Genomic DNA, 27,558 nt, shown 5'->3' with positions numbered 1-27,558 from the left:
CCCCCTTGGCCCTCTCATAGACACCCCCTTCAGTTATCTTATTTCCATCCCCTTGGTCCTCTATAGATACCCCTTTCAGTTATTTTCTTTCCATCCCCTTGGCCTTCTTATAGACACCCCCTTCAGTTATCTTCTTTCCTCCCCCTTGGACCTCTCATAGACACCCCCTTCAGTTATCTTCTTTCCACCCCCTTGGCCCTCTCATAGACACCCCTTTCAGTTTTCTTCTTTCCACCCCCTTGGCCCTTACATAAACACCCCCCTTCAGTTTTCTTCTTTGCACCCCTTGACCCTCTCATAGACCCCCCCTTCAGTTTTTTTCTTTCCACCCCTTGACCCTCTCATAGACCCCCCATTCAGTTTTCTTCTTTCCACCCCCTTGGCTTTCTCATAGACACCCCCTTCAGTTTTTTTCTTTCCACCCCCTTGACCCTCTCATAGACACCCCCTTCAGTTTTCTTCTTTCCACCCCCTTGACCCTCTCATAGACCCCCCCTTCAGTTTTCTTCTTTCCACCCCTTGACCCTCTCATAGACACCCCCTTCAGTTTTCTTCTTTCCACCCCTTGACCCTCTCATAGACACCCCCTTCAGTTCTCTTCTTTCCACCCCCTTGGCCTTCTCATAGACACCCCCTTCAGTTTTCTTCTTTCCACCCCCTTGGCCCTCTCATAGACACCCCCTTCAGTTTTCTTCTTTCCACCCCCTTGGCCCTCTCATAGACACCCCCTTCAGTTATCTTCTTTCCACCCCCTTGGCCCTCTCATAGACACCCCCTTCAGTTATCTTATTTCCATCCCCTTGGTCCTCTATAGATACCCCCTTCAGTTATTTTCTTTCCATCCCCTTGGCCTTCTTATAGACACCCCCTTCAGTTATCTTCTTTCCTCCCCCTTGGACCTCTCATAGACACCCCCTTCAGTTATCTTCTTTCCACCCCCTTGGCCCTCTCATAGACACCCCTTTCAGTTTTCTTCTTTCCACCCCCTTGGCCCTTACATAAACACCCCCCTTCAGTTTTCTTCTTTGCACCCCTTGACCCTCTCATAGACCCCCCCTTCAGTTTTTTTCTTTCCACCCCATGACCCTCTCATAGACCCCCCCTTCAGTTTTCTTCTTTCCACCCCCTTGGCTTTCTCATAGACACCCCCTTCAGTTTTTTTCTTTCCACCCCCTTGGCCGTCTCATAGACACCCCCTTCAGTTTTCTTCTTTCCACCCCCTTGGCCCTCTCATAGACACCCCCTTCAGTTTTCTTCTTTCCACCCCCTTGGCCCTCTCATAGACACCCCCTTCAGTTATCTTCTTTCCATCCCCTTGGTCCTCTATAGATACCCCCTTCAGTTATCTTCTTTCCATCCTCTTGGCCCTCTCATAAACACCCCTTCAGTTTTTTTCTTTCCACCCCCTTGGCCCTCTCATAGACACCCCCTTCAGTTATCTTCTTTCCACCCCCTTGGCCTTCTCATAGACACCGACTTCACTTTTCTTCTTTCCACCCCCTTGGCCCTCTCATAGAAACCCCCTTCAGTTTTCTTCTTTCCTCCCCCTTGGCCCTCTCATAGACACCCCCTTCAGTTATCTTCTTTCCACCCCCTTGGCCCTCTCATAGACACCCCCTTCAGTTTTCCTCTTTCCTCCCTCTTGGCCCTCTCATAGAGGCCCCCTTCAGTTTTCTTCTTTCCACCCCCTTGGCCCTCACATAGACACCCCCTTCAGTTTTCTTCTTTCCACCCCTTGACCCTATCATAGACAACCCTTTCAGTTTTCTTCTTTCCACCCCCCTTGGCCCTCTCATAGACACCCCTTTCAGTTATCTTCTTTCCACCTTCTTGGCCCTCTCATAAACACCCCTTCAGTTTTTTTCTTTCCACCCCCTTGGCCCTCTCATAAACACCCCCTTCAGTTTTCTTCTTTCCACCCCCTTGGCCCTCTCATAGACACCCCCTTCACTTTTCTTCTTTCCACCCCCTTGGCCCTCTGAAAGACACCCCCTTCAGTTTTCTTCTTTCCACCCCCTTGGCCCTCTCATAGACACCCCCTTTAGTTTTCCTCTTTCCACCCCCTTGGCCCTCTCATAGACACCCCCTTTAGTTTTCCTCTTTCCACCCCCTTGGCCCTCTCATAGACACCCCCTTCAGTTTTCTTCTTTCCACACCCTTGGCCATCTTATAGACACCCCCTTCAGTTTTCTTCTTTCCACCCCCTTGGCCCTCTCATAGACACCCCCTTTAGTTTTCCTCTTTCCACCCCCTTGGCCCTCTCATAGACACCCTCTTCAGTTTTCTTCTTTCCACACCCTTGGCCATCTCATAGACACCCCCTTCAGTTTTCTTCTTTCCACCCCCTTGGCCCTCTCATAGACACCCCCTTCAGTTCTCTTCTTTCCACCCCCTTGGCCCTCTCATAGACACCCCTTCAGTTTTCTTCTTTCCACCCCCTTGGCCCTCTCATAAACACCCCCTTCAGTTTTCTTCTTTCCACCCCCTTGGCCCTCTCATAGACACCCCCTTCACTTTTCTTCTTTCCACCCCCTTGGCCCTCTGAAAGACACCCCCTTCAGTTTTCTTCTTTCCACCCCCTTGGCCCTCTCATAGACACCCCCTTTAGTTTTCCTCTTTCCACCCCCTTGGCCCTCTCATAGGCACCCCCTTTAGTTTTCCTCTTTCCACCCCCTTGGCCCTCTCATAGACACCCCCTTCAGTTTTCTTCTTTCCACACCCTTGGCCATCTTATAGACACCCCCTTCAGTTTTCTTCTTTCCACCCCCTTGGCCCTCTCATAGACACCCCCTTTAGTTTTCCTCTTTCCACCCCCTTTGCCCTCTCATAGACACCCTCTTCAGTTTTCTTCTTTCCACACCCTTGGCCTTCTCATAGACACCCCCTTCAGTTTTCTTCTTTCCACCCCCTTGGCCCTCTCATAGACACCCCCTTCACTTTTCTTCTTTCCACCCCCTGGGCCCTCTCATAGACACCCCTTCAGTTTTCTTCTTTCCACCCCCTTGGCCCTCTCATAGACACCCCTTCAGTTTTCTTCTTTCCACCCCCTTGGCCTTCTCATAGACACCCTCTTCACTTTTCTTCTTTCTACCCCCTTGGCCCTCTCATAGACACCCCTTTCAGTTTTCTTCTTTCCACCCCCTTGGCCCTCTCATAGACACCCCCTTCAGTTATCTTCTTTCCACCCCCTTGGCCCTCTCATAGACACCCCTTTCAGTTTTCTTCTTTCCACCCTCTTGGCCCTCACATAGACAACCCCTTCAGTTTTCTTCTTTACACCCCCTTGGCCCTCTCATAGACACCCCTTTCAGTTTTCTTCTTTCCACCCCCTTGGCCCTCTCATAGACACCCCCTTCAGTTATCTTCTTTCCACCCCCTTGGTCCACTCATAGACACCCCTTTCAGTTTTCTTCTTTCCACCCCCTTGGCCCTCTCATAGACACCCCTTTCAGTTATCTTCTTTCCACCCCCTTGGCCCTCTCATAGACACCCCCTTCAGTTTTCTTCTTTCGACCCCTTTGGCCCTCTCATAGACACCCCCTTCAGTTATCTTCTTTCCACCCCCTTGGCCCTCTCATAGACACCCCCTTCAGTTTTCTTCTTTCCTCCCCCTTGGCCTTCTCATAGACACCCCCTTCAGTTTTCTTCTTTCCACCCCCCTTGGCCCTCTCATAGACACCCCCTTCAGTTATCTTCTTTCCACCTTCTTGGCCCTCTCATAAACACCCCTTCAGTTTTTTTCTTTCCACCCCCTTGGCCCTCTCATAAACACCCCCTTCAGTTTTCTTCTTTCCACCCCCTTGGCCCTCTCATAGACACCCCTTCAGTTTTCTTCTTTCCACCCCCTTGGCCTTCTCATAGACACCCCCTTCACTTTTCTTCTTTCCACCCCCTTGGCCCTCTCATAGACACCCCTTCAGTTTTCTTCTTTCCACCCCCTTGGCCCTCTCATAGACACCCCTTCAGTTTTCTTCTTTCCACCCCCTTGGCCCTCACATAGACACCCCCTTCAGTTTTCTTCTTTCCACCCCTTGACCCTCTCATAGACAACCCCTTCAGTTATCTTCTTTCCACCCCCTTGGCCTTCTCATAGACACCCCCTTCAGTTTTCTTCTTTCGACCCCTTTGGCCCTCTCATAGACACCCCCTTCAGTTTTCTTATTTCCATCCCCTTGGTCCTCTATAGATACCCCCTTCAGTTATTTTCTTTCCATCCCCTTGGCCTTCTTATAGACACCCCCTTCAGTTATCTTCTTTCCACCCCCTTGGCCCTCTCATAGACACCCCCTTCAGTTTTCTTCTTTCCTCCCTCTTGGCCCTCTCATAGAGGCCCCCTTCAGTTTTCTTCTTTCCACCCCCTTGGCCCTCACATAGACACCCCCTTCAGTTTTCTTCTTTCCACCCCTTGACCCTCTCATAGACAACCCCTTCAGTTATCTTCTTTCCACCCCCTTGGCCTTCTCATAGACACCCCCTTCAGTTTTCTTCTTTCGACCCCTTTGGCCCTCTCATAGACACCCCCTTCAGTTTTCTTATTTCCATCCCCTTGGTCCTCTATAGATACCCCCTTCAGTTATTTTCTTTCCATCCCCTTGGCCTTCTTATAGACACCCCCTTCAGTTATCTTCTTTCCTCCCCCTTGGACCTCTCATAGACACCCCCTTCAGTTATCTTCTTTCCACCCCCTTGGCCCTCTCATAGACACCCCTTTCAGTTTTCTTCTTTCCACCCCCTTGGCCCTTACATAAACATCCCCCTTCAGTTTTCTTCTTTCCACCCCTTGACCCTCTCATAGACCCCCCCTTCAGTTTTCTTCTTTCCACCCCTTGACCCTCTCATAGACACCACCTTCAGTTTTCTTCTTTCCACTCCCTTGACCCTCTCATAGACCCCCCCTTCAGTTTTCTTCTTTCCACCCCTTGACCCTCTCATAGACACCCCCTTCAGTTTTCTTCTTTCCACCCCTTGACCCTCTCATAGACACCCCCTTCAGTTCTCTTCTTTCCACCCCCTTGGCCTTCTCATAGACACCCCCTTCAGTTTTCTTCTTTCCACCCCCTTGGCCCTCTCATAGACACCCCCTTCAGTTTTCTTCTTTCCACCCCCTTGGCCCTCTCATAGACACCCCCTTCAGTTATCTTCTTTCCACCCCCTTGGCCCTCTCATAGACACCCCCTTCAGTTATCTTATTTCCATCCCCTTGGTCCTCTATAGATACCCCCTTCAGTTATTTTCTTTCCATCCCCTTGGCCTTCTTATAGACACCCCCTTCAGTTATCTTCTTTCCTCCCCCTTGGACCTCTCATAGACACCCCCTTCAGTTATCTTCTTTCCACCCCCTTGGCCCTCTCATAGACACCCCTTTCAGTTTTCTTCTTTCCACCCCCTTGGCCCTTACATAAACACCCCCCTTCAGTTTTCTTCTTTGCACCCCTTGACCCTCTCATAGACCCCCCCTTCAGTTTTTTTCTTTCCACCCCTTGACCCTCTCATAGACCCCCCATTCAGTTTTCTTCTTTCCACCCCCTTGGCTTTCTCATAGACACCCCCTTCAGTTTTTTTCTTTGCACCCCCTTGACCCTCTCATAGACACCCCCTTCAGTTTTCTTCTTTCCACCCCCTTGACCCTCTCATAGACCCCCCCCTTCAGTTTTCTTCTTTCCACCCCTTGACCCTCTCATAGACACCCCCTTCAGTTTTCTTCTTTCCACCCCTTGACCCTCTCATAGACACCCCCTTCAGTTCTCTTCTTTCCACCCCCTTGGCCTTCTCATAGACACCCCCTTCAGTTTTCTTCTTTCCACCCCCTTGGCCCTCTCATAGACACCCCCTTCAGTTTTCTTCTTTCCACCCCCTTGGCCCTCTCATAGACACCCCCTTCAGTTATCTTCTTTCCACCCCCTTGGCCCTCTCATAGACACCCCCTTCAGTTATCTTATTTCCATCCCCTTGGTCCTCTATAGATACCCCCTTCAGTTATTTTCTTTCCATCCCCTTGGCCTTCTTATAGACACCCCCTTCAGTTATCTTCTTTCCTCCCCCTTGGACCTCTCATAGACACCCCCTTCAGTTATCTTCTTTCCACCCCCTTGGCCCTCTCATAGACACCCCTTTCAGTTTTCTTCTTTCCACCCCCTTGGCCCTTACATAAACACCCCCCTTCAGTTTTCTTCTTTGCACCCCTTGACCCTCTCATAGACACCCCCTTCAGTTTTCTTCTTTCCACCCCTTGACCCTCTCATAGACACCCCCTTCAGTTATCTTCTTTCCTCCCCCTTGGACCTCTCATAGACACCCCCTTCAGTTTTCTTCTTTCCACCCCCTTGGCCCTCTCATAGACACCCCCTTCAGTTTTCTTCTTTCCACCCCCTTGGCCCTCTCATAGACACCCCCTTCAGTTATCTTCTTTCCACCCCCTTGGCCTTCTCATAGACACCGACTTCACTTTTCTTCTTTCCTCCCTCTTGGCCCTCTCATAGAGGCCCCCTTCAGTTTTCTTCTTTCCACCCCCTTGGCCCTCACATAGACACCCCCTTCAGTTTTCTTCTTTCCACCCCTTGACCCTATCATAGACAACCCCTTCAGTTTTCTTCTTTCCACCCCCCTTGGCCCTCTCATAGACACCCCTTTCAGTTATCTTCTTTCCACCTTCTTGGCCCTCTCATAAACACCCCTTCAGTTTTTTTCTTTCCACCCCCTTGGCCCTCTCATAAACACCCCCTTCAGTTTTCTTCTTTCCACCCCCTTGGCCCTCTCATAGACACCCCCTTCACTTTTCTTCTTTCCACCCCCTTGGCCCTCTGAAAGACACCCCCTTCAGTTTTCTTCTTTCCACCCCCTTGGCCCTCTCATAGACACCCCCTTTAGTTTTCCTCTTTCCACCCCCTTGGCCCTCTCATAGACACCCCCTTTAGTTTTCCTCTTTCCACCCCCTTGGCCCTCTCATAGACACCCCCTTCAGTTTTCTTCTTTCCACACCCTTGGCCATCTTATAGACACCCCCTTCAGTTTTCTTCTTTCCACCCCCTTGGCCCTCTCATAGACACCCCCTTTAGTTTTCCTCTTTCCACCCCCTTGGCCCTCTCATAGACACCCTCTTCAGTTTTCTTCTTTCCACACCCTTGGCCATCTCATAGACACCCCCTTCAGTTTTCTTCTTTCCACCCCCTTGGCCCTCTCATAGACACCCCCTTCAGTTCTCTTCTTTCCACCCCCTTGGCCCTCTCATAGACACCCCTTCAGTTTTCTTCTTTCCACCCCCTTGGCCCTCTCATAAACACCCCCTTCAGTTTTCTTCTTTCCACCCCCTTGGCCCTCTCATAGACACCCCCTTCACTTTTCTTCTTTCCACCCCCTTGGCCCTCTGAAAGACACCCCCTTCAGTTTTCTTCTTTCCACCCCCTTGGCCCTCTCATAGACACCCCCTTTAGTTTTCCTCTTTCCACCCCCTTGGCCCTCTCATAGGCACCCCCTTTAGTTTTCCTCTTTCCACCCCCTTGGCCCTCTCATAGACACCCCCTTCAGTTTTCTTCTTTCCACACCCTTGGCCATCTTATAGACACCCCCTTCAGTTTTCTTCTTTCCACCCCCTTGGCCCTCTCATAGACACCCCCTTTAGTTTTCCTCTTTCCACCCCCTTTGCCCTCTCATAGACACCCTCTTCAGTTTTCTTCTTTCCACACCCTTGGCCTTCTCATAGACACCCCCTTCAGTTTTCTTCTTTCCACCCCCTTGGCCCTCTCATAGACACCCCCTTCACTTTTCTTCTTTCCACCCCCTTGGCCCTCTCATAGACACCCCTTCAGTTTTCTTCTTTCCACCCCCTTGGCCCTCTCATAGACACCCCTTCAGTTTTCTTCTTTCCACCCCCTTGGCCTTCTCATAGACACCCTCTTCACTTTTCTTCTTTCTACCCCCTTGGCCCTCTCATAGACACCCCTTTCAGTTTTCTTCTTTCCACCCCCTTGGCCCTCTCATAGACACCCCCTTCAGTTATCTTCTTTCCACCCCCTTGGCCCTCTCATAGACACCCCTTTCAGTTTTCTTCTTTCCACCCTCTTGGCCCTCACATAGACAACCCCTTCAGTTTTCTTCTTTACACCCCCTTGGCCCTCTCATAGACACCCCTTTCAGTTTTCTTCTTTCCACCCCCTTGGCCCTCTCATAGACACCCCCTTCAGTTATCTTCTTTCCACCCCCTTGGTCCACTCATAGACACCCCTTTCAGTTTTCTTCTTTCCACCCCCTTGGCCCTCTCATAGACACCCCTTTCAGTTATCTTCTTTCCACCCCCTTGGCCCTCTCATAGACACCCCCTTCAGTTTTCTTCTTTCGACCCCTTTGGCCCTCTCATAGACACCCCCTTCAGTTATCTTCTTTCCACCCCCTTGGCCCTCTCATAGACACCCCCTTCAGTTTTCTTCTTTCCTCCCCCTTGGCCTTCTCATAGACACCCCCTTCAGTTTTCTTCTTTCCACCCCCCTTGGCCCTCTCATAGACACCCCCTTCAGTTATCTTCTTTCCACCTTCTTGGCCCTCTCATAAACACCCCTTCAGTTTTTTTCTTTCCACCCCCTTGGCCCTCTCATAAACACCCCCTTCAGTTTTCTTCTTTCCACCCCCTTGGCCCTCTCATAGACACCCCTTCAGTTTTCTTCTTTCCACCCCCTTGGCCTTCTCATAGACACCCCCTTCACTTTTCTTCTTTCCACCCCCTTGGCCCTCTCATAGACACCCCTTCAGTTTTCTTCTTTCCACCCCCTTGGCCCTCTCATAGACACCCCTTCAGTTTTCTTCTTTCCACCCCCTTGGCCCTCTCATAGACACCCCTTCAGTTTTCTTCTTTCCACCCCCTTGGCCCTCTCATAGACACCCCCTTAAGTTTTCTTCTTTCCACCCCCTTGGTCCTCTCATAGACACCCCTTCAGTTTTCTTCTTTCCACCCCCTTGGCCCTCTCATAGACACCCCCTTCAGTTTTCTTCTTTCCACCCCCTTGGCCCTCTCATAGACACCCCCTTCAGTTTTCTTCTTTCCACCCCCTTGGCCCTCTCATAGACACCCCCTTCACTTTTCTTCTTTCCATCCCCTTGGCCCTCTCATAGACACCCCTTCAGTTTTCTTCTTTCCACCCCCTTGGCCCTCTCATAGACACCCCTTCAGTTTTCTTCTTTCCACCCCCTTGGCCCTCTCATAGACACCCCTTCAGTTTTCTTCTTTCCACCCCCTTGGTCCTCTCATAGACACCCCCTTCAGTTTTCTTCTTTCCACACCCTTGGCCATCTCATAGACACCCCCTTCAGTTTTCTTCTTTCCACCCCCTTTGCCCTCTCATAGACACCCCCTTCACTTTTCTTCTTTCCACCCCCTTGGTCCTCTCATAAACACCCCTTCAGTTTTCTTCTTTCCACCCCCTTGGCCCTCTCATAGACACCCCCTTCAGTTATCTTCTTTCCACCCCCTTGACCCTCTCATAGACACCCCCTTCAGTTTTCTTCTTTCCACACCCTTGGCCATCTCATAGACACCCCCTTCAGTTTTCTTCTTTCCTCCCCCTTGGCCCTCTTATAGACACCCCCTTCAGTTTTCTTCTTTCCTCCCCCTTGGCCCTCTTATAGACACCCCCTTCAGTTTTCTTCTTTCCTACCCCTTGGCCCTCTCATAGACACCCCCTTCAGTTATCTTCTTTCCACCCCGTTGGCCCTCTCATAGACACCCCCTTCAGTTTTCTTCTTTCCTCCCCCTTGGCCCTCTCATAGACACCCCCTTCAGTTTTCTTCTTTCCACCCCTTTGGCCCTCTCATAGACACCCCCTTCAGTTTTCTTCTTTCCTCCCCCTTGGCCTTCTCATAGACACCCCCTTCAGTTTTCTTCTTTCCTCCCCCTTGGCCCTCTCATATACTCCCCCTTCAGTTTTCTTCTTTCCTCCCCCTTGGACCTCTCACTCTTACTCTGTGTCTAAGCACTCCTCCCTTGCTGATATATAGAGATGCTCTGTATGCATTGCAGCAGCTCCATCCATCTTATCATACCCACTGTTGCCTTGAAAAAAAAAGGATTAATCGCCATCCTTGGTCCCTGCTCTGTGATTGACAGCTAAATCCCTATGCATCCTGCTTAGCATGGTCCAGCCCGCTTCACATGACACTGCCGCTGCCTCTCTCCGAGCCGCAGCAGCACCAGAAGCAGCTTCCAAATCTGTGGAGGGCTCATCTCATGCACAGCCCTATCTGCACGGAATCCAATTAAAACGCAGGAGAGACGCTGAGACACGAGCAGCTCCACTTTCTTCTCCTGCGAAAGATTTCTGCATTTCCAAGTCCCGGCTGACATCCCCCCTCTTTCCACTCCATAAGTGCTTTTAGCAAAGGCGTAAAATAAAGAGCGAGAGAATTAAGATTAGAGGGGGAAACAAATAACGGTGAAGGAGGAAAAAAGAAGCCTTATGCCCCCCTTCAACTCTAACATGTTGGATGTATGGACAGTTTCGCAGAGCAAAGGTTGACACCTCAAAACCTGCCAGCCCCCCGCCTCGACCATTATAATGTCTTGCACTGCACTATGACCTTGGATGTCCAAACGGTGGTGGTCTTTGCAGTGATCGTGGTCTTGCTGCTGGTGAACGTGATTCTTATGTTTTTCCTGGGCACTCGTTAAAAGGATTTCTCCCTCCGAGCTGTCGGCAGGAGCCTGCGAGAGATCGAGAGCACAGCCCACCACCGAGCTCGCTATGCCATCGAGCTTCATCATGGACTCACTGTGATATGTATGACGTTGCTATATTATCTGTGGCTAAATCTTTTTTTTTTTTTGTATGTGTGTGTCATATTAAACCCTTCCACTGCCGGGGTGGGTGGGAGGGAGAGTGGGCTTGTAATGCATTGGCCAGCATTGCAATGTTGAGGGTTAATCAGTGTAATCCCTCAGTGTTCGGTCTTAGATGTGTATAAATAGGAATGAAGTCTGCAGAATTAGAATTGGCATCCTCATCGGTCCCTTTTCTATTTAATCTTTCCTTAGATAAGCACATTTTCCTTTAGCGGTGGGTGACAAATCTCTGCTCAGATTGTCACAATTTGCTTTTAAGCCAATCTATTCATGAGGGTTTTTCTCCACCAGTGCATGTGCCAATGCAGAAATATTATCCTGGGAAAAAAAAGAGGGGGTGATTAATCAAGATAAAACCGAGGAGTTAATGAGAATTTGTATTGATGGCAGACGTCAAACAATAAGATACCAAAAAGTTATGCATGACATGAATTGATGGTCTGTTAATGGGGTGGGGGTAAAATACTGATCGCAAGGGTAGTGTGGCAGCATAGCAGAGCTGAGATTGTCTGTGTGCTACAATGGAGTTTGTCACTCGGTAACCAAGGTAAGGTTTGGGGTGTTACATAGGACTGCAGGGCATAATGTTAACTCTGTGAACTATCCCAGTGCACAAATAGTTAAATGAGCAAATCAGCTTTGGAGCAATCTGGTATGAATTTAAAGCAAGGGAAGGAATAAGCCTCGGATCCCTTGATAAGGTGATTGGATCTAGAATTGGGTTTTTATTTAGAAAGGCGATGCAGACTTGTATCTGTGCACAGTACAGTGGGGCCGCAGCCAGTCTGTGACTCGAATCCAAAATGCAAGGTTACCAGCCCCCCAGATACTCCATAATGCCGAGTGTTATATAGCCCTTTATACAGGACCGGCTCCACTCCAGGGTTTCTTATTCTCATGGTAACAATGCAATGGCCACCATGATGGCATATATATCACCACTGTGCATTCACAGTGCAGCAAAAGTTTGTGCCATAAATAGCAGAGCTCGTTGGGTGCAAGTGATTATCTTCATTTTGGAAAATGAGAAATCATCATGATATATGAATATTTATGGAATGGCAGAGATAATGTTAAGCAACACAATTCATCGGAATACAGGATCATTAGAAGGACTTCTTTCACAGAAATAGAGATTTTACAGAAAGAAATACATAAGCTAAACTGTCTATACAGTATGGATGTACTATGTTATCTCTGATGGTCGGTGCCTATAGATAGATTGTAGAGGCTGCCCGTTTTTGGGATTTATGTTGATAGTGACCTCTCCAGGAAAGAGGATTACATAGTTTACAACCAAATTATTGCTTGACTGGTATTGCTACATTATTATTATTGTTACTAAATAGATAGATAGTTAATGACAGATAGATAATAGATAGATAGAGAGATAGATAAAAGGATAGATTAATAGATAGATAGAAAGATAGCTGATAGAGAGATAAATGGATAGATTAATAGATGAGATAGATAGATAGATAGATAGAAAGATAGCTAGAGACATAGAAGGATAGATTAATAGATAGAAAGATAGCTGATAGAGTTATAAAAGGATAGATTAATAGATGATAGAGATACATCGATTGATTGATAAATAAATAGAGATATGGAAGGATAGATTAATAGATAGAAAGATAGCTGATAGATATAGATATAAAAGAATAGATTAATAGATCGATAATAGAGAGATAGAGATAGATTGATAGATAGATAGGTAAGAGATAGATAGAAAGATAGATAGATAGATGAATAGGTAGTTAATATAAAGATAGATAGATAGACAAATAAACATATAAATATATATGATAGATAGATAGATAGAGATGAATATATAATAGATAGGTGAGAGATAGATAGATTAATAGATAGATAATAAATAGAGATATATAAGATATAGATAAAGATAGATAGATAGATGAATAGGTAGTTAATAGAAAGAATAGATAGGTAGAAGTAAGGACATAACCTAAATATCTATGATAGATAGATAGATAGATAGATAGATAGGTAAACGTATAGACATAAACATATAAATATCTATGATAGATAGATAAATAAATATGAATATATAATAGAGAGATAGATGATAGAGAGGTAGAGAAATAGATAGATAATAGATAGTAGATACATAGATAGAGCTAGAGAGATAAGATATACATAGATACGATATAGGCTGCTAGAGATGAGGAAACAAAAGGCGCAAATAGGGTCTTACCCGGCAATAACCGTTTAGAAAAACACGAATGAGAACACTCACCTGATGAGGTTGTGCCAGTCACAACCCCTTGAAAAGCCTGTGAGTGTCAGCGTGGTTCCAAGCAGCGGCCCCGAGATGATCGTGACAAAGATTTTTATATATGTATATACATATATGAGAAACGGGTTTATGCCGCGCTCAAGAATCACTGTATCCAAGGAATTTACTTTAAATCTCTTTTTTTATTTCAGTTCCAACGCGTTTCAGAGACATATACCGTCTCCTTCTTCAGGGAAAAGAGAAAAAAGAAGGAGACGGTATATGTCTCTGAAACGCGTTGGAACTGAAATAAAAAAAGAGATTTAAAGTAAATTCCTTGGATACAGTGATTCTTGAGCGCGGCATAAACCCGTTTCTCATATATGTATATACATATATAAAAATCTTTGTCATAGATACGATATAGAGAGAGATAAATAGATAAATAATTAGATAATAGAAAGATAGAATAGATAGTTATATAGGTAGATATAAGGACAATCACATAAATATATATATATATATATATATAAAAATATCTATGACAGATAGATAGATAGAGGGATATATAGATAGACAGATGGATAAAAAGATATAGAGAGATAGATAGATAGAGAGAGATAGAGGGATAGAGAGAGAGAGAGATAGAGGGATAGATAGAGAGAGAGAGATAGAGGGATAGATAGATAGAGAGATAGATAGAGATAGAGGGATAGATAGAGAGAGATAGAGGGTTAGATAGATAGATAGATAGATGGATAGATAGATAGAGATAGAGGGATAGATAATGGATAGATAGATAGATAGATGGAGGGATAGATAATGGATAGATAGATAGATAGATAGAGGGATAGATAGATAGAGGGATAGATAGATAGATAGATAGATAGATAGAGGGATAGATAGATAGAGATAGAGGGATAGATAATGGATAGATAGATAGATAGATAGATAGAGGGATGGATAGATAGACAGAATGGATCATAGATAGATAGATAAAGCAGAGCTAAATTTGCCAAACATCTGTGTGGTCGCAGTGTTAAGCGCCTGAGGTATGATTTACTGCAGTAAACACACGTATACACTACTGTACTGCGCTCTGCTACATCGCTGTATTTCTTACAGATGCAATGTTAGTTGGGTTTCTACTTTGTCCAAGTTGCACTTCTCTTTCCAGACATTCTGCAGATTATCCTACTAGACATGTCAGATTCTGGGGCCTCTGTTCGCTTTGATACACACATTTTTGCTGCGCCTCATACCTGTGATATTTTCTCTAAAGTTCCTGTAACTTATTGAACATTTCCTCCTGTAGAGACTTTAGTCTTCCTGTAATGGCTATACCGGTTGGTTCGTGGCTACTTCTAGGTAATTGTTCAGTAATGACGAGCTTTGGACAATCGTGCTGTCATGTTATTAGCTTTCTTATGTCAGGTAACTTATGTGATGATTATTGACCTTAAATGACAGATGAAATGTTATACAAAGTAGACATACATTTCATCAATGTGTATTGAAAAGAATCAAATCAATCAAGTCCAGTAAATGTGAGCTGATAGGTGGAGCTCTGCTGAGACGGATCTGCTTATCATGTGTGATCTGCTTGGATGGCGGAGATGTCTTTGGATATTATAGTAATAATGGTGATCAGCTGGCTCTGCCTATCTCAGCCCCGCTGACTTGTTATAGACGTCTGAACTGAAGTTTTCTTTTGACGTCGATTTTCTGAGTTTGTCAGATGTATTTTTGTTGACACCTATTAGGATGTGTTACCGATGGTTGTACCTAATGGGTTATCAGAAAATGAAATGAGGTACTAATTGTAGCTGTAAATGAATGAAAAATTAATATATGGGCGTCTCTTTACAGGTCCTTGCCTTATGCATCCACTGGGGTCTCTAGGACTTCTTTAGGCTTCTTTAGGTAAAAAGTAAAATTGTGTCCCAGCTCAGATTGGAAAGTGCAGGGATGGCTGGTGTAGTGAGGACAGGATGGCGTGTAGGCTAAAGGTCCCACTCGGTATCCTGCATGGTGCACCCTATCTGCATCCATGTGTCAAGTAGACATTACGGCAAACTGATATAATGGCTCAAGTTGTAGAGTTGAGCGGATAGTGAAAAATCTGGGTCCGGCGGCTACCCGGCGGGTTGAGAAAGAAGTCCGGATCCGATCCGGAGATCGGCTCTATATATGTCAATGGGGAGTGGAATTCGGGGATGAGAGAGAGAGAGAGTTACTCAAACCGTGCGGATCCGGATTTTGCCGATCCGGATCCACTCAACACTATCAAGTTGCTTAGAGAACCGTCCTAGACTCCCGTACTCCCTCCTGCCCCCGGCACCAAGACTCTATGTTCTTTACTTAGTTTATATTGATTTACCAGAAAATGAAGTACTAAATTAAATATGATAAGCTTTGTCCTAGGGTCAGAAACACTTCCACGTATGGAGACGGTGATCTCCTGATGGATGCATTGGTAAGCCCGGTCTTGCCCGTTAATGACATCCTCTTAGCTTTCTGTTCTATTTCTCCGCCATCACTGCGGATGTGGCCAGGCCTTGGGTTTTGTTAGCTGACTGTAGTCATGGTAATAAGTTGCTAGCTACCTGATCTGAAAAGTGTTCAGCAGAATTATAATCAACTGCATCTCGACGCTTGTTACCTGGTGTTCTCTGTGAGTCAGATTGCGGCAAGCACTATTCAATATTTTAACTGCTTTGCAACCAGAAAGACCCATGATGCTTTGCAAAATTAAATTGAGGGCTGCAAAGAGGCCACAGTCCATTGGATCCAATGTAGTTCACTAAATGACAACATTTATTATTGTATCGATGCACTGGCGGACCCAGACAGAAAAGGGCCCCTGTACAAGAACAGTATATGGACCCTTTGCAGTCCAAGAACTCATCAAAATGCACAATTTCATCTGTTTTGGAAGTAGAAATGGGCCCCTGGTTGCATCAATAATATGTTCGCCCCAGTATTGATGGTAAATTCTCCACTATGCCACATACTCAGTGCAATAATACCATAATATCATGACACCTGAAAGCTCTTTTCATATTAAAGTGGCACTCTGGGGATTCTTCTTATTTATTATTTTTATTTTATTATTCTTTTTATTATATGCATGCGCAGTACATGTACATGTATAATATATATACACCATATATAATATATATAATATAATATACCAATGACAGCTATCTTCTGTTCCAATTTTCTTCAGCAGCGCTGGGATTGGAACAAGGCAGCAACTGGGAAGTATTTGAATAAAAACACGGGACAGAAAATGGCTTTAATAAAAGAACTAGCTCAAGGAAAAAGGGGGAGACGTCCAGCTCACTAAAAATGTCTCCAGACTTTATTCCATAAATTTAAAAGAGAAGACGGATTGACAAGGCATTCATGGAGATAAAAGCAACGCGTTTCGGCTGCACACAGTCAGATTTTGTCACAAGCACAAAGGCTTCCTGCGTGCAGATGAAACGCGTTGCTCTTAATTTCAATGTCTGCCTTGTGGATCTGTCTTCTCCTTTAAATTTAAGGAATGAAGTCTGAAGACATTTTTTTAATGAGCTGGAATTTCCCCCTTTTTTTCTTGATTTTTTACGTGTAGTCACACGGTTCTTCTTCCTTGCTCCTTGCATGCCTACAGCCGATGGTATAGTTGAGCTGGTCTCTTAGCATCACTGCAGACATTGATCAGTATGTCTGTCTGCAAATACATAAATTGTTGGTTGGAGTTGAGTTCAACATGGCCGAAATGAATCTACGTATGACCTTTGCTGTATTCCAGGCTAGGGCAGTAGAGACGTGACATTGTAATCATATTCCTTAGGTTGTGCAATGTATTAAATCCTAATATTCATTAAACCTTCCAGTATGGATGCTATATACCCAGGAAGACTTCAAAGTTTAATTGCATTGATTTGTCAACATTCTTGTATGTTTATAGATTAAATTCTAATTATATAACACTAAAAAACTCCAAAAAGCTCCTATGAGTAATAGTTATAGAATGTATTGTCTTTGGGTTCATCTGTAATTTAAATTTTGTAATTCATTTACATACATACTCCAGGTCTGATTCGTTAGGGAGTCGATTAAGTAATCAATAAGATTTGCTGTCACTTTGTGATTGATGGAGGTAAGACCTTTGGGATCCCCATTGATTCTGATGAGGAAGGGCCTGTAGTTCTGGTTTCTACTTCCCTGCTGGACTTTAAAGCTTTAAGAACTTGCAGAACCCTCTTATAAACATTTGGCGAGAATTTACGACCTTCATGACTAAAGGGGGCTTTACACGCAATGACATCGCTAATGAGTTGTCGTTGGGGTCACGGAATTCGTGACGCACATCCGGCCTCGTTAGCGGCGTCGTTGCATGTGAAACGTACGAACGACCGCTAACGATCAAAAATACTCACCTGATCGTTGATGTTGACACGTCGTTCAAATCCCAAATATCATTGATGGTGCTGGACGCAGGTTGTTCGTCGTTCCTGAGGTAGCACACATCGCTATGTGTGACACCCCAATAACGACAAACAATACCGTATCTGCGTCCTATGGCAACGAGGTGGGCGTGACTTTCCATGTGGCTGCTCTCCGAAATTCCGCTTCAAAAGGACGGCTGCCGTGTGACGTCGCTGTGACACCGCACAAACCTCCCCCTTAGAAAAGAGGCAGTTCACCGGCCACAGCAACGTCGTTAGGCAGGTAAGTATGTGTGACGGGCACTAGCGATATTGTGCGCCACAGGCAGCGATTTGCCCGTGACGCACAAACGACGGGGGCGGGTGCTTTCACGAGCGACATCGTTTGTGATGTCGCTGCGTGTAAAGCAGCCTTAAGTTGCCTTGGTCTGACCATACCCCAGTAAAATAAAGGCAACAGTGGCCAACATGACACCTTGTTTTTATAGTCATGTCTACTAGTTACTCCAATTTGTAATGCATTCATATTCACTTATACTGATATGCTTTGTGGTGAATGTAAGCAAAGTGCTTGGCCTTGTTCACACGTTGAGTATTTGGTGAGTTTTTTCCTCAGTATTTATAAGCCAAAGTCAGGGTGGAATAATCAGAGGAAAAGTATAATGGAAACACGTCACCACTTCTGTATTTTATACCCACAATATTGGGGAAATAACACTCACAAAATATTCATCCTCTGCACGTGGCCAATGGGTTTGTCTTTTTTTAAGGAGCACAAATAATGATGGGGATTTCAGCTCTGAGGTTTGAATAGTTTAATTCAGCTCTGGACTAAATATTTAATGGAACTCTAGAACTTTGTACAGTAAAGTAATGATTTTGCAAAGTTTAGAATAATTCTTGGTGTCCATCCGTTTTATATTCAAATGAGCAAAGTTTACAGGTAAACTTTTTATGCTTTCGGTATGTTTCAGTTTGTCAGAGCCAATGGTTTGATTTACAGATTAGGATATATTAATAGAATGCATATTTCTGGATTAAAATAAGTACTAAGTCATGCACCATATTTATAAAGAATGACTGACATTTTTTGCATTTTGCCCTGATGTTCTAGTTTGGGTTATGGTTTATAATGTCAGACATTGTAGCTATTTATTATTTATTTATTTATTTTTTGTATGTTATTTTTGTATCAGAATCAATGAGCATGCTCCAACACATAGAACTTACAATTTAGGCCATATTCAGATTTCACTTTTTCATGTAGGTGTCGTGTGCTTTTAACTGAATACCCATTATAGTCTATGGTGGTGTTCATACATTTAAGTTTTTGCAGACCATGTGTCCACAAAAAATGCCGAAGTAGTCCTATTTTTATCAAGTCACCCTATAAGCCTTTTGGCCGCTTTACATGATGCGATATTGTGACCGATATCGCTAGCGTGCATACCCGCCCCCATCGGTTGTGCGACACGGGCAAATCGCTGCCCGTGGCGCACAACATCGTGCGGACCCGTCACACTACTTACCTGCCTAGCGACGTCGCTGTGACCGGTGAACTGCCTCCTTTCTAAGGGGGCGGTTCATTCAGGATCACAGCGACTTCACAGCAGCGTCACTGAACCGCTGCCCAATAGAAGTGGAGGGGCGGAGATGAGTGGGACGTAACATCTCGCCCACCTCTTTCCTTCCTTATTGCCGGCGGGCGCAGGGAAGGTGAGGTTACTCGTTCCTGTGGTGTCCCACATAGCAATGTGTGCTGCCGCAGGAGCAACGAACTACATTGCTAGCTGCACCAGCAACGATAATTGAGAATAGGGGGGCATGTCACCGATGAGCGATTTTGAACGTTTTTGCGACGATTCAAAATCGCTCATAGGTGTCATACACAACAACATCGCTAAAGCGGCCGGATGTGCGTCACAAATTCCGTGACCCCCAACGAGATTGCTTTAGCGATGTCGTAGCGTGTAAAGCGGCCTTTTGGTTCTGTGAACATCATGTAAAATGGCATCTGCGTGCCGTCTGTTTTTGTAGTAAAATCTGAAATGAGAAAGAAGGAGGGGCGCAAATGGTGCCTTATCCGGTGTTACCAGAAAGAACATAAATAGGTACACTAACCTGGTGTGGTTGTGTTATAGACACAACCACTGAAACCACATCTTAAGGATTGTCTGCTGCAGAGCCCAGGAAGATAGTGTTGGAGAAGATGGAAGGAAGATTTATCCGTTTGGCCAGAAGAAGATCACTGAAGCTCAATAGGGATTAAAACATCTGATTTTATTGTTCTACGCGTTTCGGAGCTGTATAACCCCTTCTTCAGGATCAAAATCAATAATGTCCATACAGCTCCGAAAGGCGTAGAACAATAAAATCAAATGTTTTAATCCCCATCGATCTTTAGTGATCTTCTTCTGACAGTGCGGATTAACCCTTTCCTTCCATCTCCTCCCCCTGCCGTCTGTTTATCACATTGCAATAAGCTAGTGAAGCTTTGAAATTTTTTGAGAATACGAGAAAATCACTGAAGAAATACTGATGATAAAAACTGACACACTGACCAAGTGAGAAAAAGATGAACAACTGAATGAACCTATAGTAACACACTTGTTGAAAACATATATATTCACAATAATCAGTGGCGAATACAGATAGAAGGGGACACCTGGGAGAGAACAGTATGTGATCCCTTTCCAGTCCAAAAATTCAGCATAATGCACTCATTTAATGTATCTTTGCCGCTTTGGAGTTGGGTGTGAGACCCCTTTTGGTCCCCCGGAGGCACAGGTTGCACCAATACTATGTAGGCCCCTAACCAGTGTCAGATTGAGGTGGCAGGGGTCCACCAGTAGCATTGACTCTGGGGCACTATTGATCAACTACATGCAAATATTACATGCACAAATGTACCTATGCCTCTATATACGGTAGTAATATACTGGGTACTTTGTAAAATGAATGGTGAGATGAGTCCTTTGTCTGTACATAGTGAAACAAGTGTCTTGTACCAACTACTGATTATGTTGGGGCGTAAGTGACCACTGCAGAGGGGCTCACCGGAGGATTCTCCTGCTCTTCTGTGGGCCAGTCCGAGTCTGCCCATAACCGTAGAGCTACATTTCCGATATGAGGAGTAACAGGACCCAATTTTCTCATTAGTCATCCATTGTATCTCGGAGTACTCAAGGATCTGCTAGGCTAGCCCGCTTTACACGCTGCAATGTATCTTACAATGTGTAGGCGGGGTCACGTCGTAAGTGACGCACATCCGGCATCATAAGGTACATTGTAGTGTGTGACAGGTACGTGTGATTGCGATTGAACGCTAAACCGTTCATCGCATACACATCGTACCTGTCTCTAGAATTGCACGTCAGATCGTTCATTATACCTGGGGTAGCGCACATCGCAGTGTGTGACACCCCAGGAACGATGAACAGATCTTACCTGCGTCCTGCGACTCCCGGCCCACAATGTGGAAGGAAGGAGGTGGGCGGGATGTTTACGTCCCGCTCATCTCCGTCCCTCCGCTTCTATTGGCCGGCTGCCGCGTGACGTCGCTGTGACGCCGAACGCCCCTCCCACTCCAGGAAGTGGACGTTCGCTGCCCACATCGAGGTCATATGGACGGGTAAGTATGTGTGACGGGGGTTACTCGTATGTGCGGCACGTTCAACAAATTGAACGTGCCACACATACGATGGGTGCGTTGCAAATCGCATACGAAATCGTATGCAAAATTGCAACGTGTCAAGCAGGCTTAAGACAGGCATGGCAGAATTTGTGTAGATTGAACATATGCAAAATATGTGATGTGATACATTATCTTTTGCTGTTTGACTTTCTAATAATAATCTTATTTATATCTAAGGGTGAGGTTCCAATGTATTTTTTGCAATGAGATGTATACGGCATTTCTCCCCTCACAGAAACCTGTTGCCATGGCAATTTGCATCTCCCTATAGACACAGCAACACAAGGTAGCTGAGGAAGTGTTCACCGCATCTGCACAGGGGAGTATAGGATGCTGAAATCTGCCATTGCAGGTTCCTGTGCTGTCAGCAGCACTTAGGCCTTGGGGTCTGCAGGGCTATTCTATTGTTGTTTCCTTTTAGCACTTTGGTAATATAATAATAATAAGCGATAGTAATTATAGAGATAATATAGGGATTAAAAATCAAAGGTTAGACTATTGTAACTATACAATATAGGCCTCTTATAAAGCCGTCACACAGTCAGACTCTGTTGCTCATAGCAACCAGAAGTCAGCTTTCATTTCTTTAACTGCTCTGTAAATGAGAGCTGAGCTCCGATTGGTCGCCATGGGCAACAAAGACAGTTCTAGTAATTACTAGTTTTGTCATATGAGGCCCTGTAACTTTATTTGTCGCCTTCGGGTGGTTTTGCAGTGACTTTATTTGTCGCCTTCGGGTGGTTTTGCAGTGACTTTATTTGTCGCCTTCGGGTGGTTTTGCAGTGACTTTATTTGTCGCCTTCGGGTGGTTGTGCAGTGACTTTATTTGTTGCCTTCGGGTGGTTTTGCAGTGACTTTATTTGTCGCCTTCGGGTGGTTTTGCAGTGACTTTATGACATTATTGAGTTATATGTATTATATTTATTTTTGGTCGTGTGTGGACCAGTCTAAGGAAGCACCTTTTTTTTCTAGTCTAGAAAAGATGATGACTCAGCAAACTGCCTTATACACCTGACCAAAATATTAAATAGGTTCTAGTAATTACTAAATGATTTAGTTTAAAGGGATGTTTTTACATATAGAATTAGTCATATGGCTGTATAGGGGCTTATTCCCCAATTAAAAAGATACCTTTTTGCAGACATCTGATGTGCCACTCATCAGACATCTATTGTCTAATTCATATACAAATCAGGCTAGATGTGCACTGGGGGCCGTCAGTGGGCTTGTAAGAAGCTGTCAGTGCACTATAGGCCATCAGTGGGCTTGTAAGAAGCCGTCAGTCAAAGTGCACTGTAGGCCATCAGTGGGCTTGTAAGAAGCCATTAGTCCAAGTGCACTGTAGGCCTATCAGTGGGCTTGTAAGAAGCAGTCAATCCAAGTGCACTGTAGGCCATCAGTGGGCTTGTAAGAAGCCATTAGTCCAAGTGCACTGTAGGCCATCAGTGGGCTTGTAAGAAGCCATTAGTCCAAGTGCACTGTAGGCCTATCAGTGGGCTTGTAAGAAGCCGTCAGTCAAAGTGCTCTGGAGACCATCAGTGGACTTAAAAAAAAGCGCCAGTCCAAGTGCACTATAGGCCGTCAGTGGACTTGTAAGAAACCACCAGTCCAATTACACTGTAGGCCATCAATGGACTTGTAAAAAACTGTCAGTCCATGTGCACTGTAGGCTGTCAGTAGACTTGCAAGAAACCACCAGTCCAAGTGCATTGAAGGCCATCAGTGGACGTGTAAGAAGCCTTCAGTCTAGGTGCACTGGAGGCCATCGGTAGGCTTCTAAGAAGCCATCAGTCCAATTGCACTGTAGAACGTCAGTGGGCTTGTAAGAAGTCATCCATCCAAGTGCACTATAGGCTGTCAGTAGACTTGCAAGAAGCCTTCAGTCCGGTTGCACTATAGGCCATCAATGAGTTTGTAAGAAGCTGTCAGTCCAGTTGCACTGTAGGCTGTCAGTAGTCTTGTAAGAAGTCGTCAGTCCAAGTGCACTGAAGGCCATCATTGGGCTTGCAAGAAGCTTTCAGTCTAAGTGCACTGTAGGCCATCAGTAAACTTGCAAGAAACCTTCATTCCAAGTGCACTATAGGCCATCAGTGGGCTTGCAAGAACTCGTTACATATGGCTTCTAAGTTAGATTTTTCATAACTGGCTCATTGGGTCTGTACAAAAAAAGTTTTAATTCTTATTGAATAACAAGTGCCTACACAGCCATACCAGTAGTGTATATGTAAAAATATTCTGACAGTTTACCTTTCAGGGTATGTGCACACAGTACGTTTTTTGACGCATTTTTTAGTACTGTTTTGTCACAAAACTGCATGTAAATCCTTATGCCAGCAAAGTCAATGAGAAACCTGAAGTTTGCACATGTTGCTTTTTCTCAGATTTGGTGCAGAAATAAATCTGCAGCATGTCAATTTTGTTAGCATTTTTGCTGTGTCTTTTCCACCCTAGAATGCATAGAAAGCGCATGGAAAAACTCATGGAAAAAAACACACCAAAAAAGTGGCAAAAACATTTTTTTTTCTCCAAGAGATGCAGATTTGGTGCAGAAATTTCTGCTACCAAATACTCAGCGTGAGGACATAATCTTTGCACTCATGTGCACGTTGGTTTCTTTTTGCGTTTCTGCAGCGTTTTAAGCTGCAGTGTCACGTCAAAATGCATGCGTTCTGCTTCCCCAGCAAAGTCTATGAGAATCATGCAAAATCCGTGCGCACAATGCTTTTTTGAACACAACGTTTTGAAAGTCAAAAATTTGACAAAATCTCTGCGTTTAAAAATGCAGCATGTCACTTCTTTTGAGTGTTTTGACAGCGTTCTACACCCATTGAAATCAATGAGTTGTTAAAAAACGCTAGCAAAATGCTAAGCAGTGCGTTTGCACTACATTTTTGTTGCGATCTGCATGTTTATTTGAAATAACAAACGCAGGTCTTTCGGTCTCTCTCTGTGTCGATGTCAGTCTCTCCCTCCCACCCCCTTTCTCATACTCACCGATCCACGATCACCGGCGCAGTGCTGCACAGCTGTCACAAAGCTCCGGCGGCTTTTCCTCTTTTGAAAATGCCGGCCGCTCATTATTCCATCTCGTATTCCCTGCTTTCCCCGCCCACTGGCGCCTATGATTGGTTGCAGTCAGACACTCCCCCACGCTGAGTGACAGCTGTCTCACTGCAACCAATCACAACCGCCGGTGGGCGTGTCTATATCATGCAGTAAAATAAATAATTAAAAAAACAACGTGAGGTCCCCCCCCAATTTTGATGCCAGCCAGGGTAAAGCCACACGGCTGAAGGCTGGTATTCTCAGGATGGGGAGCTCCACGTTATGGGGAGCCCCCCAACCTAACATTATCAGCCAGCAGCCGCCCGAAATTGCCACATCCATTAGATGCGACAGTTCCGGGACTCTACCCGACTCATCCTGAATTGCCCTGGTGCGGTGGCAATCGGAGTTAATGGCAGCAGCCCATAGCTGCCACTAAGTACTAGGTTAATCATAGCAGGTGTCTCCCTGAGACACCTTCCATGATTAACCTGGAAATTAAAGAAAATAAACACACATCCAAAAAATCCTTTATTTGGAAAAAAAGACCAAAAACACCCTCTTTCACCACTTTATTAATCCCCAAATACTCCTCCAGGTCCGACATAATCCACATGAGGTCCCACGACGCTTTCAGGTCTGCTACATGAAGCTGACAGCGAGCGGCTACAGACCATGACCGCTCTCTGTCAGCTCCACGCAGCAACTGAAGTGAGCCGCGCGATCAGCGATGATGTCACTCAGGTTACCCGCGGCCAACGCTCTCAGGTGGATGACTCCAGCTATGACCGCGGGTAACCTGAGTGATGGCACTGCTGATTGCGCTGCTCACTTCAGTCACTCAGGGGATTTGCGGTCACTGGTGAGTCCTTCATGGGTGACCGCTAATCAGGACGCAACACACAGAGCGGCGGGATGACAATGAAGTCTGGTGAAGTTCATCCGAGTTCATTCTCATCGCCCGGCTCTGTCTGTGTGTGCTGTCAGCGGGCATGTAGCAGAGCTGAATTGCCGGGGGACTGCACTGACAAAAATGCATCCAAAACGTATGTTGAATGCATCCAAAATACATGTGTTTTGGATGCATTCTTTTTTGTCAAAACGCAGTGTCAAGTCTGCCAGCGGGTGTGCTTATTTCTGCACTGGTCAAGACGCAGTGTGCGCACGAGCCCTTAAATAGGTTCTTTATTTTACTAATATCATCTAATATGTCGGACTATGTCATCAGCTCTCTTAGTAAATAGCTGGACTTCTTTAGCTCTAATAACCGAATGACCAGCATAATAATTGATAATAATAGATGGTTGACGATTACATGGAATCATCCATAGCAATTTTTCTACAAAAACTAAATTTAGAATGTTTGTTAAACTTTGCATAAAATTTTCAAATCCCCATTTTTGGTCTGGCAAGTAGAAAGGGCTCTTTCACACAACCATATAAATTGAACGTGTACTATCCAATTTTTTATCAGAGAACACACAGACCCATATTACTCAACAGGGCAGTGCAGATGACTGATTTTTTTTCTCGAATAGACTCCCCATTCAAGTCTATGAGTGTGAGAAAAATAATCATATGCCAAAGTATGGAATCCAATTGTTATAGACACATTACAATTCTGTAATATGGGAAACTAAATGGTCTTTTAAATGATTAATAGCTGTTACTGTAAAAAAACGGATATCATACAGACTGCACACAAATAACAAGAGAGAAAAAAAATCACCTGACTTCTCTGTATAACCGATTCTTTTACATTATCGTGTGAACCTATCAGTTTCACTTCTTATGGTAGAATTAACCTAGTGTTTCTTACGGTCGAGCAGGGGCGGAACGATCGTGGTCATAGGAATCGTGACCGTGCCCAGGGATGCAGGGGGCCCGCCGACCCCAGCTTCAGCTTGATGTGTGTCCAAGGCCGCACATCCAGCTGGGATGTATTGCGGTGGAAATACCCGTTGGGTCTCTGCACTGCAATACATGCTGCCAGCCAAACAGAAGCCGGCAGTATTCAGTGGCGTCCCCGTGACTGAGGCGGTGCATGACAATGAAGTCGTGTTGCTATAGCACGAAAGCCCATGAATTCTGCCGACCACTACGGGCCGTCTATAGAGAAGGACACCGCACAATGTGGAAGCCGGGAGGGTGACTACAACATATACCAGGAGGGGGACAGTATATATTAGGAGGGGCCCAAGAGAGGAATATATACCAGGAGGGGGCAGTATATATCGGGAGTGGGGCAGTATATACTAGGAGAGGCCCAGGATAGGAACATATATCAGAGGAAGGTGACAGTATATACCAGGAAGGGGACAGTAAATGCCAGGATGGGGGACATATTTACTAGGATGTGGGACATATCAGAATGTGGGGGTGTATATGCCAGGATGGGGAACATATATACCAGGATGGGGGACAATTTACACAAATGATTTTTGGTCATGCAGCTTCTCTGAGATTTACTGCCATATGTCACATGTTGCTTTATGTCCCCAATCTTAATAATCTCTATGAATCAGGATGACGCATGGCCTCTAGATTTCAGCAATGGCAAGGATTGATTGTCATGTGACAGTCCGCTTAAATTAGCCTACAATCTCTTTTCCTGTCATATTCCTTAACATCATTTGTTGTAACATTTACTGTGCTGAGTCAGAAAAAGAAAGTATATGGTTATACACAGAACAAGGCTACAATGTGCCGTAATGCGGGTGGCCTGGCTATGTACCATTCCTCTAAGTTTTATAGCTACTATATTGTTTGACATATTGTGCAGGGAGATAGGTTGAACAATCGTGCCTTTGTTGCCCGTACGTTTCAAAAAATGTACACATTTTGTGCATTTATTATCATTGTACATTGTGTATTTTAAACAATACAAGTCTGTTGCTTCTCAAGAGTTGTAGTATGATTGACTGGATCAGTAAACAGCAACAACAGTATAAAGTACCTCCACATTGCAGTCGCTTTGTGAATAGAGATGAGCGGACCTGTGGAGGTCCGGATTGGCAGGGTCAGCCAAATTTTAAATTAAGTTCAGTTTGGAACCCGGACTTCACCTCGACCCCAATGGACAATGAAAGTCCCTAATGGCGCAGTTTGGGTCTCCGCCCATATTAAGCCAGCCATAAACAGATCACTTTAGGGGGCGGGTGGGCAGAGTTTTTCCTTTTTTGTTGGGTGCACATTACGCCCGATCACACTGTTGTTACCCCCAGTGCGAGCCAATCAAACACTGCTCACACTGGGCTGAGCACCGAGTGTACCCAGGTACAGTGATGCTCCCGCGAGTGAAGTTCATGCGTAAAGCGCC

General features: G+C 45.3%; 2 protein-coding genes across 7 annotated transcripts in view; both read left to right on the top strand.

The window, feature by feature from the left end:
- Positions 1–27,558, top strand: part of ARHGEF9 (Cdc42 guanine nucleotide exchange factor 9) — a 602,462-nt gene that overhangs the window by 279,640 nt on the left and 295,264 nt on the right. The window contains exon 1 of one of the 6 annotated variants that reach the window (XM_075323883.1): positions 10,675–10,763. The exons of the other annotated variants lie outside the window; for them this stretch is intronic. The gene's annotated coding sequence lies outside the window, so the exon portion shown is untranslated. Of the gene's footprint in view, positions 1–10,674; positions 10,764–27,558 lie in introns of those variants that run through there. 6 annotated transcript variants of the gene reach the window in all.
- Positions 10,061–10,664, top strand: LOC142251254 (uncharacterized). Its single transcript, XM_075323887.1, has one exon. The coding sequence runs from the start codon at positions 10,475–10,477 to the stop codon at positions 10,652–10,654; it is 180 nt and encodes a 59-aa protein (XP_075180002.1). The 5' UTR covers positions 10,061–10,474; the 3' UTR covers positions 10,655–10,664.

This window comes from Anomaloglossus baeobatrachus, chromosome 9, assembly GCF_048569485.1.
Source record: "Anomaloglossus baeobatrachus isolate aAnoBae1 chromosome 9, aAnoBae1.hap1, whole genome shotgun sequence".
Lineage (NCBI taxonomy): Eukaryota > Metazoa > Chordata > Amphibia > Anura > Aromobatidae > Anomaloglossus > Anomaloglossus baeobatrachus.
Note: the sequence above shows the minus strand (reverse complement) of the source record. Positions and strands in the feature narration are given on the sequence as shown.

What these genes read in the sequence shown, in the direction of transcription:
- LOC142251254 (XM_075323887.1), top strand. Translation starts at nt 10,475, where the DNA reads ATGGACAGTTTCGCAGAGCAAAGGTTGACACCTCAAAACCTGCCAGCC.